The following is a 13,170-nucleotide window of genomic DNA, read 5'->3' as shown; positions in this document are numbered from 1 at the left end:
ACCATAGTAGTCTGGTCCCCTGGTCCTTTTAATCCCACAAACCAACCTCCCTCTCTCTCTCTCTCTCTCTCTCTCTCTCTCTCTCTGTGTGTGTGTGTGTGTGTGTGTGTGTGTGTGTGTGTGTGTGTGTGTGGCATATGTATCTACTGAAAATTGTTACAGCTCTGAAAATATTGCTACCATATTATTACTTTGTTTCAGGTATAAAGAGCGTGCAGTTGCAGTGTACAAAAAGCTGCAACAGTATGAATGTGGTGCCATACCAAAACTTCAGGAGAGAAGAGCAGTAACATATTCAGGTAGGCATTTTACCACATTGCCCTCCTGATACATTACTTTATTTCTATGGCTACATATTGCAGAAGAGTGCATTCGCTAATCTACAGATTTGGTGAAAACTTTGCTTACTGTTCACTCTGTCTACTTCAACTTTTGCTGGCCATACAGTCCCATCATTTTGTGCTGTCTCAATGTGAATATTCCAGAATTAGCCTACAGATGAAGAAAATATACCAGTATACAGTGGAGAAGAAACAGGCTGGTAATAAGCCCAGAGAAGGGCACGAGACATTGAATCAAGCAAAATTTTCCTAATAACCATAGGTTGCATATCCACCATTGTAGAACAGCAGCCATAAAGTTACTGCCAATCAGTTACAAGTGCATGAAACTCTCTCCAGTAAGAAAACATGTTGGGTGCCGAGGTGTGTGGCTTTGTCCGAGTGACAATGGGATCGCATCTGCTCATAATTAGTGATTTTGTCCAAATTTATGGTGTACAGAGGGCTTTGCCAGAAGCAAAAGTGACAGAAGTAGGAGCTCCAGGTGGACAGGCATTTAGAAAAAAATACTGATATTAGTGAGGTTCAGGCAAAGCATGAACCATATTTTTGCCTGGACACCAGGCAGCAACTGATGCAGTAGAAAGACTGCAGAATGGTAATCCAAGGGTCATGAAATCGGATACGGATGGAGAATTTTTTTTAAAGTACTTACACTGCAGATAAACTGAGATAATGCTCAATATATTGCATTTGATGTGATGAAATCCTTTGTGTAGGAGAATAGATTTCTTGAGAATAGATATCTTGTGGCAATTGGCTCGTGGGGAGGACAAACAATTCTCAATGATACAATGAGATTTTTCAATATGTAGGATGATTGACACTGTAGTGTTACATGCCGACTAGACAAACGACATTCTTCCCTCCCTATTTATGACAAGGAAAGATGATCTTGACAAAATAGTATAGTAGTATTAGGTAGGGAAAAGTCATGAAACATGTGCTGTGTGCAGTCATTTTATTTCACGTATGTGCAGAGTGGAATGGGGAGGTGTGTGGTTCAAGTAATTGGCAAGGCATGATGCTGAGTAAATATCTTCACCAACTGTGGGTGTGGCCTTTCATGTTTTGAAATCACAACTTGGCAGTGTCTTGACTTTCAAGGAGTAGACACCCTCTCCAGGAATGAAAAAAAGCAGTGAACAAAAGAAATTCTAAAATGAAATGTCACTTCAAGGCATAAGTTATATTTAATTTATATTGCATCTGCTCAAAGTTACAAAGCAGTCTGATCTGTACACCCATTAAAGCAAATACAAGACAGCCAATGATGAAATGTTGATAATTTTGTAATTATAGTAATGTCATTTTTCCTTTCACCAATAACTGCTGCAAAGGAGAAGGCACACGTATGTATATGGTTCTACAGAGATACTGCTTTGCAGGACCTGCACGTAAAAAAGATAATTAACAGTGACTGAGGTGCATTAAAGTTTAATTAACACACAGTACTTTGGGTGACATATCAAATGTGAATATTCTGATTCACCTTCAGACACATAAGAATAGGTTCAATTTTAACATTAGCTAAAGAATTTAGTTAAGAAATTTAAAAACTGCTGTTACCTAATCAAGAGTGAAAACTAAATCACATTTAGAAAAGACTGCATCAACACACTTCATTGTATTTATTGTTGCCAGTATTTGCTGAAATGATGTGTTACACGTGGTTTCCTGCCAAAATGTGTGATGAAAGAGAACGTTTTAGGAATGTAAACCAAATGTGCTTAGGAACAGTGGGGGGGGGGGGGGGGGGGGGGGGGGAGGATGAGGGTAAGTTTCAGTACAGGGAATCTACGCCACAACCCTTTTATTACCATACTGTGCTCTTTCACTGCTGCCTGGAAATTGTGCTAACATAAATTGCCTGTGCCTCACCTGAGCTGCACCAACCAAAAATGCTATATTTTGTAAATGCTTAGCCATCTGGAGCTCCCACTTCTGTTGCTTTAATATCTACTCAGTTGCTGATGACAAGTAAACAGTCCCTTATAAGCTTTACTCATTAGAATAAAAGTTCACCCATGCTCTCTGTAATTCAGTAAGAATTGAAACATGTGACCTTTAGATTTAAATACTAATAACGTATTACCTTAGAGTGCCACATGCTGACTGCCTTACTGCAGCACTGCTTCTGCATTACTGCTTGTTATCTTAACAGATCAGTGGCATTATGGTCCTTTAACTGATTATTAATTGATTAAAGGTCAAGCTTTACTCAATAAAGATCACAGAGAATTTGTGACACGTTGTATCTAAAACCAGTAATATGTGTAACACAGATTGAAACAAATAATAAATGTCTGTTAAAAGGATTTATACAGAATTCAGCTTTTTGTGATGTTTGATGCATAGCTCAGTAGCTGAGGTCCTACACTTTAACTAACTTAACAAAGTGAAAGAGACCATAAGAAGTTCAGTATGTAACAATTTAAGTCTGGCTCTTATTGTGAATATCACATACACACTTGACTTTGACTGTTTCACAATAACTTGTATATAGCATCCAGCTGTTATGGTGGCAACTGATGCTCTGTGTCGGTTGGTGGTGACTGTAGCTGTCAATGAACCCTAACTGCTAGCAACTGGCAAACTGGTACAGGAACTCCACGTGGCCGAGTGTGTGTGGTGTGTCTCCATTTATCCATGACCAGCAGAATGGTGTTCACCTGCCCTCTGTTTTGCAGAAAAGGAAAGTAGTTCCAGGTGTCACTGTCCTCGGTGGCAGCTGATATTACTATATTCACATTGACTGGAATATTTGAATACCTTGTGGCAGAAGCTTAAATTGGCTCCAGTTTATGAGCACCATCTGAGACAACTGGTCAGAACTGAGAAGTGCCTGGCATGAAGAATGCTTTGATGCTGGTGCTGTGTACCACATGACTATGTATATGGTAAACTGTTCACGTGAAACCATTGTCTTCAGCAAATCTAATTATTAACTGTGCTCTTTAATATAACATGGCAGTAAGTTGAACTGCTAAGTATGGTTGAGCTCAAAAATCAATTAACAAAGTCTTTGTATCCTATAAGGATGTCTCCAACCTCAGGACATCAAACATTTGGTACATAAATTTGCATTAGACTGTGTACTAATCCGCATACAATTAAAATCAAAAAGTGCTTACCAGTCTTCTTCTTGCGGCTGTCTGCAGCTCAGCATCTCCCCTACATCATGAGTAGCAATTTATATATTTTGCAATACTGTCATTATTCCATCTTGGATTTTCCATTGTTTAAAATCAAATATTTGTTTTATCCATTCATAGCACTGTGATAATACTCACAACACCCTTATACAATTTGATTCGGCTACCTGAAGTTGTTTAAGTTAGAAAAGAAACTAACAGAATGCTTATAGAATCTGAGAATGTCTGCAACATTAGGAGACAAAATGTTACGAAGGAAATGTGCTGTAGATCATGATATATGTCCATATAAATAAAATTAACAACAGTATCAATATTGGCCACTGAAAGCCTGCATTGTATGATTGCATTTATATTGCTGCTGAGATGGTGCAGTGGTTAGCACAATGGACTCTCATTCGGGAGGTCAAAGCTTCAAATGCCCATTCAACCATCCTGATATAGGTTTTCCATGATTTCCCTACATCACTCCAGGCAAATGTCAGGATGGTTCCTTTGAAAGGCATGGCCAGTTTTGTTCCCCATCCTTGAAACATTCCAAGCTTGTGCTTCGTTTCTAATGGCATCAATTTTGAAGGAATGAAGGGACAACACCAATCTTCCTTCCTCCACATGCATACGCTCTAAGAAAGAAGGCAAAAAAAAAAAAAAAAAAAAAAAAGATGCACTACAAGTTAGTTATGCAAACAGGTTTCAATGGAAAATGCAAAATTGTAAACTTTGGTGGCTGATGGATGAATGTGTGCTGCTGCAGCACAATTTCATCATGCTGCTGGCACAGATAGTAAACAGGCACAAGTTTATATGAGACCATAAAATCTTTGTGAGTTTCATTCTGTATACTCAATTGGACAGTAACTATGCCTCTCAGACAGGTGCACAAACAGTATATGCAGATTTCATCATTAGAGCGATGCCCTCAAAGAAGCTGGTTGGAGTAATTGGCAAGTCACTCAACATTTGAGGATGAGTGATACCTCTGATGATGTCAGCAGGAATGAGTGAACCATGGTGGTACACACTGTCAAGAAGGCAGTGATTGACCAGGAGAGATGACAGAACGTGGGGACCAACCAGGCATCAGAGAGCCACTCAGAACCCCGGATTCATTGTTACCATTGATCTGGTGTGCAAATGGTTCTTCCGTGACCACAAGGACCCTTAATAGGTGGCTCACAGAAATGGGGCGGAGTTCTTGGCTTCCCTTGCACCAGCTATCATTGACCTCTGTAAACCAACAATCCCGTTTGCAGTGGTGTTAGACACCTAGGGCCTGGAATCTCTTTGTTGGAGTAGAACTGTCTTTAGTGACGAGTCCTGCTTTGAATTGAGCCCCGATGACCAGTGAAGACTTGTCTGGACAGAAGTGGGATACGAACCTGAATGTTACTCGGCACAGAGCCCGACAACCAGGAGATATGGTCTGGGGTGCCATTTCAGTACATGACATTTTTGGATGTAGCTATCACCTTTAATAACTTCTAAATGCCTTAAGTGATCTTAAAGAATGAAGTGCCCACAGATAACACTTGAGTAGCACCATCAAAAAACATCTTCAGAATTTTTATTAAAGTAATTTCAGTTGTGAACCAGAATGTTGATTCGAAGGGCTAAGACATACGTTTTAATGCAAAATAAATTGAATAATATTAAATGTAACAGCACTGTTAGGTAATAAACTACAAAAATTATCTATAGATATTTACTTCTCTTAATTTTTAATATAAATAATAGTAAAGAATATATGTAAATAATACTAATGTTGACTATCTCCTCGAATAAGGTGGAAATAAATAAAAAAACCAATAACCCCAGCAAAACGCTAATATCGCCACAGAAAAGCTGGTGAATTTCTTGCTGTAACTCATGTATAACATTTACAGAAATGTTAAGTTTAATAGTAATATAGACAATGAAACTGGTGTATTTTCACACTTCAGAGAATCAACTCAAATTTAAGTCATGTAGAGTATGTGTGTAGGTTTTATAATAATATATAGAATTTGATTAATTTTGTGAGTTTTGCAATGATATATTGAATCTTTATAAGGGCAATGGCCATGCTGGCCTAAGCAGTTTGCTTTCACAGATCAATGTGCTAATGAACAGTGATTAAAGTGTTTAAAATTTTTCAGGTGAAAAATCTAGTGACTTGTAAAATTTCCTCAGGAGCTTAGGAAGCTAGAGAAGTTTTTGAAAGTTGTTGGGAAAGACAATTAGTATTTTGCAATGTGATGATTCTTTTCTGAATTTGAAAGTGAGCCACATTGCAACAAACAGTTCTTGTCGGAAATTTAATATAGTTTAATTTTTGCTGCAAAACATTTCAACAATATGGCAGGATTTTTGATATACTCAAGAAGACATAAAAAAGGTGGTGAACTGCTGCTCCACCTCCCAGCCCTCATACCCAATCACTCAGGATATTTGCTATGTTGTGCATGACACTCAGCTGCAGATTGTGACACACATTGGAACAAATAATGCCTGTTGTCTGGACTGTAAGATGATACTTGGATCATTCCAGTGACTGGCAGAGAAGGTTGAGCAAGACCAGCCTTGCGTAAGGAGTTTGAACAAAACTCACAATTTGCAGCATTGTCCCCAGAGCTGATCATGACCCTTTTGGTTCTGAGTCAAGTGGAAGGACTTAAACAGAGACTTTGGTGGTTCTGCGGTAAGCTTGACTGCAACTTCCTGGACTTGCTCCATAGGGTTGAGAACTGTAGGGTCCCCCCAAATGAGTCAGAAGTGCACTAAACATCAGAGGCTGCTACCCAGGTAGTTGACTACGTGTGGGGTGTGTGCACAATGTTGTGGGGTGTGTGCACAATTTTTTTTTTTTTTTTTTTTTTTTTTTTTTTTTTTTTTTTTTTTTTTTTACACACATTAGGCAATTCTACATCCAGTCCAGGGAATGAGAGAATGATAGCTGTAGTAAACCCAGAAGTATCAATGTAAGATGCAGAGAAAGCATGGGCTAATGGGAAATGGAGATGGTGTATTTGTTGCTGTTTGTTGCAGTAGATAAGAATCTCAAATATAATGAGATAGAAATTGAAGCTGCATGTCAGATTGTTTGGGCAAGACTCAGTATATGGATGTGCATAAAATGGTAATTGGATCCTTCAGTTGCCTACCAGACTTGTCCCCTGATGTAACGGAAAACTTTAGAGAGAACCTCAGTTTGCTTGTACATAAGTTACCCAATCATATTGTAAGCATTGGTGGAGACTGTAATCATCCAGCAATCAATTGGGAAAATTACTGTTTTGTTAGTAGTGGGTGTGATAAGAAATCGTGTGAAACATTACGTAATGCCTTCTCCGAAAACTATGTAGAATAGGTAATTCGGAATCCCAGTCATGATGGAAATATATTGGACATAATGACTACAAACAGATCCGACCTCTTTGAGGACATCAAAATCGAAACTGGCATCAGTGACCATGGTGCGGTTCTACAATAATGATTATCAAAGTGTGAAGGACAACCTAAACAAGCAGAAATATATATATGTTACGTAAACTAGATAAAGAATCAGTAGTGTCATCTCTTGGTGAGGAGCTTGAAACCTTCAGCAAAGGGCAGTAGCAGCTGCAGATTGTGGCACACATTGTAACAAATAATGCCTTTTGTCTGGGCTATAAGGTCGTGTGAAACAATGGCTCCAGTTTGTAAGAATGTTGACCGTGCACAGAATAGATAAGTACTTAGTAGAACAGTTCGCAGTGATAGGGACCTTCTGTGGTATCCAGTCATTGTTAAGAAACTTCTACAGAAACTGAGATTATTGCATAATATGTGTAAAACAAGGCACAACACTGTAGATAGAGAGATGCTGAATGAAACACATTTGTCTATGAGGAGAATAATGCGTGAAGCCTTCAGTGACCATAGCAGAATGTTGTCAAATAATCTTTCACAAAACCCAAAGAAATTCTGGTCATATGTAAAGGCTGTTAGCAGCACCAGCATCCAGTCTCTAGCATTGAGACAGGAAATTGAGGGCAGCAAAGCAAAATTTGAAATACTTAATTCTGTTTTCAGATGTTCCATTACAAAGAATAAGCTACAAGAACTGCCCCAGAAGAATTGCCCCAATTAATCCTTGTCTTACTGAAAATATGAATGAAAGATGAATACAGGGTGACAACACTGGAGAAGGAATGCCAACAAAAGAAACTCCAAGCAAAGAGAATTGTGAAAGAAGAAAAGGAGAAAAATTGGGAAATATTCACCCAGGAACTAGAGCAGGATAGCGAAGGGAACCAAAAACTGCTATATGGGTTATTGAAAAGTAAAAGATCTGGTAGAGAAGACATCAAAGCGATTGAAATAGAGGATTGGGATATTATCAGGAACATGGAGGGTGTCAGAGAAGAGACGAAGAATTATTTTGAAATCTTACTGAATGGGGAAGGTGCACAAGAGTGACACTGAAGTCATTGAATTAGAGGAGGAGCAGGATCCAATTTCTAGGTTAGAAACTGAGAATTCCCTGAAACAGTTGAAAAGTGGGAAGGTGGCTGGAGTAGATGAACTGACAGCAATATGATTAAAGCCGCAGTAATCTATGGAATACGATGGTTATAACAGATGCTGGGAGTGATATGGAAAGAAAACAAAGTGCCGGATGAATGGGAAAAAGGAATTATAATACCATTGTTCAAGAAAGGTAGTAGAAAGAAATGCACCAACTACCAAGGAATCACACTGTTATTACACTGCCTTAAGATATTGAGAAAGGTCATAGGAGAAAGGTTGCAGAAAATTTTAGAACACCAATTAGAGGAACAACAACATGGGTTCAGAAGTAATAGGTATAGATCTCATTTTCTACTTCCATCAGTTAATGGAGGAATACTGGGAAAAAGGAAAGGACTTGATAGTAGTATTCGTGGATTTGGAAAAAAATGCATATGACTGTACCAAGGGATAAAATATGGGAATGTTTGAGAAAACATAGTGTTCCTGATTCATTAATTAAAAAAAGTCCAGATGCTGTACGATGGTTGTGAGAGCAGTGTACAAGTAGGAGGTGGAAGATCAAGATGGTTTAAGACAAAGAGAGGTGTTCAGTAAGGCAATTTGCTTTCCCCTTTATTCTTCATTACAGTTATGGACACAATCATGAAAGAAATCGGAACAAGAAAATGAAGATCTCAATACTTTTGTTTTTGCTGATAACATTGCCATTTGGGGAGAGACGAAAATGAAGGTTCAGAGGAGACTAGATTACTGGAACACAAAATTTAAAAAATTCAATTTAACTGTGAGTAGGAGCAAGACAGTGGCAATGAAGATGAGCTGGCCAGAGTGGCTGTGCGCTTCTAGGTGCTACAGTCTGGAGCCGAGCAACCACTACGGTTGCAGGTTCGAATCCTGCCTCGGGTATGGATGTGTGTGATGTCCTTAGGTTAGTTAGGTTTAATTAATTCTAAGTTTTAGGCGACTGATGACCTCAGAAGTTAAGTCGCATAGTGCTCAGAGCCATTTTGAATGAAGATGAGCAGGACATCAACACCTTGTCACATACTGGAGGGGGAGAATGTTGAATGTGTGAAAAGCTTCAATTATCTGGGTAGCATCATATCACACAGTGGAAGTTCCAAACCAGTCTTAAACAGAATAACAAAAGGATCTAGCTTCTTCCACCAAGTACAAAATCTAATCTGGGACAAGGAAGTCCCTCAAAGAGCCAAACAGACCATGTATAAAACTTATCTCCTGCCAATCATGATGTATAGTCTAGAGGCCTGTGTCATAAATAAGAGAGGAGAGAGTCAAATAAATACAAGCATGTGAAATGAAGTTCCTCTGGTCAGATCTACAAAAAACTGGGAGAGACAGAGTCAGGAATGATTATGTAAGGAGAGACTGCAGGTGACACTGATTACAGAGGAGAGGATGAGTGCTTTGAGATTGAAGTGGTTAAGTCATGTGAAGCGAGTGCACTCAACGCCATGCCAGTATTTGGAGATGGAGGTACCAGGAAGAAGACCAATTGGTGGCCTAGAAAGAGATGGACAGACCAGGTTAAAGAAGATCTGAAGGGGGAAAGAAGTAACATGGGATTTAGTGGAGAGGGAAAAACTATACCAGGACAGAAACCAATGGAGGCATATTGTTCACCAAGTTCCTACCTGTCTCGCTGGAAGGAAATCCTTGTGATGATGACAATCACTGAAAAGATGAGTGGAATAAGTAATGATGTCAGTGGTGTTGTGAAATAGCTGAAATCATTAAAATTGAAATAAGATCTAGGGCCTGATAGATCCCCTGTCAGATTCTATATTGAATTTGCAGCTAAATTAGCCCCTCTTATAATTGTAATGTATCATAGGTCCATCAAACAAAAAACTGTGCCCAATGGTTGGAAGAAGCAGATGTTACACCTGTCTATAAGAAGGGTAATAGAAGTGATCCATAAAGCTCCCATTCAACACTTGGCATCGAGTTATTGTAGAATCTGGAACGTATTCTGTGCTCAAAGATGAGAAGGTATCTTGAACAGAATGACCTCCTCTGTGTTAATTGGCATGGATTCTGAGAACATTGATCATGTGAAACCCAACTCACATTTTTCTCACATGACACACTGAAAACTTTGGATCAAGGCAATCATGTAGATACAGTACTTCTCGATTTCTGAAAAGCAAGCATTTGACTTAGTACAACACCTTTGCGTATAGTTAAAAGTATGATAATATGGGGCATTAAGTGTAATTTGTGACTGTATAGAAGACTTTTTGGTGGGAAGGTTGCAGCATGTTATGTTGGATGGAGAGTCACTGTCACATGTAGAAGTAACTTCGGGTGTGCCCCGGGGAAATGTGTTCATGTTGTATATTAATGACCTTGCAACCAATATGCATCCACGAGACTCAGAGGGCCATAGACACAGATCCACAGGTAGTTGCCGTGTTTCTTGACTTCCGCAAGGCGTTAGATACAGTTCCCCACAGTCGTTTAATGAACAAGGTAAGAGCATATGGACTATCAGACCAATTGTGTGATTGGATTGAGGAGTTCCTAGATAACAGAACGCAGCATGTCATTCTCAATGGAGAGAGAAGCCTTCCGAAGTAAGAGTGATTTCAGGTGTGCCGCAGGGGAGTGTCATAGGATTGTTGCTATTCACAATATACATAAATGACCTTGTGAATGACATCGGAAATTCACTGAGGGTTTTTGTGGATGACGATGTGGTGTATCGAGAGGTTGCAACAATGGAAAATTGTACTGAAATGCAGAAGGATGTGCAGTGAATTGACGCATGGTGCAGGGAATGGCAATTGAATCTCAATGTAGGCAAGTGTAATGTGCTGCGAATACATAGAAAGATAGATCCCTTATCAATTAGCTACAAAATAGCAGGTCAGCAACTGGAAGCAGTTAATTCCATAAGTTATCTGGGAGTACGCATTAGGAGTGATTTGAAATGGAATGGTCATATAAAGTTGATCATCGGTAAAGCGGATGTCAGACTGAGATTCATTGGAACAATCCCAAGGAAATGCAATCCACAAACAAAGGAAGTAGGTTACAGTACGCTTGTTCGCCCACTGCTTGAATACTGCTCAGCAGTGTGGGATCCGTACCAGATAGGAATGATAGAAGAGAAAGAGAGAAGATCCAATGGAGAGAGCGCGCTTCGTTACAGGATAATTTAGTAATTGCGAAAGCGTTACGGAGATGATAGATAAACTCCAGTGGAAAACTGTGCAGGAGACACGCTCAGTAGCTCAGTACGGGCTTTTGTTAAAGTTTCGAGAACATACCTTCACTGAAGAGTCGAGCAGTGTATTGCTCCCTCCTACGTATATCTCTCGAAGAGACCATGAGGATAAAATCAGAGATATTAGAGCCCACACACAATCATACTGACAATCCTTCTTTCCATTAACAATACGAGACTGGAATAGAAGGGAGAACCGATAGAGGTACTCAGGGTACCCTCCGCCACACACCGTCAGGTGGCTTGCGGAGTATGGATGTAGATGTAGATGTAGGACCTCAGTTTTTTGTAGGTGATGTAGTTATCTAAAATGAAGTATTGTCTGAAAGAAGGTGCATAAATATTCAGTCAGATTTTGGTAAGATTTCAAAGTGGTGCAAGTATTGTGACTTCTGAAATGTTCCCGGCGTATTCTGCAGAATGTCGACGGGATCCGGCTGCATATCCTGAAATTATTAGATGGTGCAAATATTGTCAACTTGCTTTAAATTTTCAGAAATTTAATACTGTGCACTTCATAGAATAGAAAAAAATAGTATCCCATGACTGTAATATCAATGAATCAATGGCAGTTGGAATCGGCCAACACAGATAAATGCCTTGGTTTAACACTTTGTAGGGATATGAAATGGAATGATCGCATAGGTTCAGTCACAGGTAAAGCAGGTGGTAGACTTTGGTTTATTGATAGAATACAATCAGTCTACAAAGGATATTGCTAACAAATAATTTGTGCTACCCAGTGTAGAATGTGTGGGACTTGTGCCAGATAGGACTAACAGGTGACATTGAACATATTCAAGGAAGGGTAGGTTGAATGGTCACACATTTGTTTGTCCCATGGGAGAGTACCAGAGAGATGATAAAGCAACAGAACTGGCAGACTTATGAAGATAGGCGTAAACTATTACGAGAAAGTCCACTAACAGAACAAAGTTTCAAGAACCAGCTTTAAATGATGACTCTCGGATTATATTACAACCCTCTAGGTATTGCTTATGTAGGGATCATGAGGACGAGATTAGAATAATTACATCATGCAGAGAGGCAGTCAAATAATTGTTCTTCCTGTGCTTCATATGTGAATGAAACGTGAAGAAACCATAATAACTGGTACAATGCAGCATACCCTATGCCATGCACTTCACTGTGGTTTTCAGAATATAATTGGAGATGTAGATGTAGAAATAGTGACCATATTAATTTGCGGCTACCACCAAGTTGTAACCAAATGTCAGTCATCTAGACCTATGTTCTTCATTATGGTGTTTTGTGCATCAAATTCAAAATGGTACAGCTCCGTAATAGCTGAAAAAATTTTGTGTCAACTTTTTATTCAAATCCCCATCTTCCCCACATACTTAACATTTTAATAATCTCAATGAAAGGAATCTGGATAACACAAAGTTGCAAGTCTAAGACGGTCATTCACGTAGGAAAAAAGAATGAAATGGCAAAGAAAAATCTGTATGACTTAGGATAGCTAGTATAAATATGATAACTAAAGGTACATTGACGAACAAATCAGTATAGAATGTAATGTGATATAGGAGTTACAGTATGCTAGCATCTTGTCTCATGGTGGTTGGCAGGGTAAGAGCAATTTTCTAAACAAATTCTCTGCAAAGTTGCTTTCATTGGTTTAGTGCACTCATTCATGGAAACAAATGGCAACACACCAATCATGGCAGCAGGTGGTGCTACACTTGCATTTTAAGAAGAGTTTGGGCTGATGCAGGAGTGGATACATATCGGGGGCACGTGGGACGTATGCAGAATTGCTCGCATTGCCACTTGCGCCGCCTTCGCCAGTCAACCTGCACGCTGTTCATTCATTTCTTTCGTCAGTTGACTCGACTGAATCGAGATATCGAGTAGTTGTACTTTCCTATGTAGTATGCACAGTAACAACATCGTATTTTATGTGTTTCTG

General features: G+C 39.2%; 1 protein-coding gene across 4 annotated transcripts in view; it reads left to right on the top strand.

The window, feature by feature from the left end:
• Positions 1-13,170, top strand: part of LOC126278152 (death domain-associated protein 6-like) — a 154,443-nt gene that overhangs the window by 64,808 nt on the left and 76,465 nt on the right. For all 4 annotated transcript variants that reach the window (XR_007550658.1, XM_049978048.1, XM_049978049.1 and 1 more), the window contains exon 4: positions 202-299. Coding sequence is in view for 3 of the 4 variants with exons in the window: in XM_049978048.1 (XP_049834005.1) it covers positions 202-299 (98 nt within the window). In the remaining variant the exon portion in view is untranslated. The remainder of the gene's footprint in view (positions 1-201; positions 300-13,170) is intronic.

The sequence above is a fragment of the Schistocerca gregaria genome, chromosome 6 (genome assembly GCF_023897955.1).
Source record: "Schistocerca gregaria isolate iqSchGreg1 chromosome 6, iqSchGreg1.2, whole genome shotgun sequence".
In the NCBI taxonomy this organism is placed as follows: Eukaryota; Metazoa; Arthropoda; class Insecta; order Orthoptera; family Acrididae; genus Schistocerca; species Schistocerca gregaria.
Note: the sequence above shows the minus strand (reverse complement) of the source record. Positions and strands in the feature narration are given on the sequence as shown.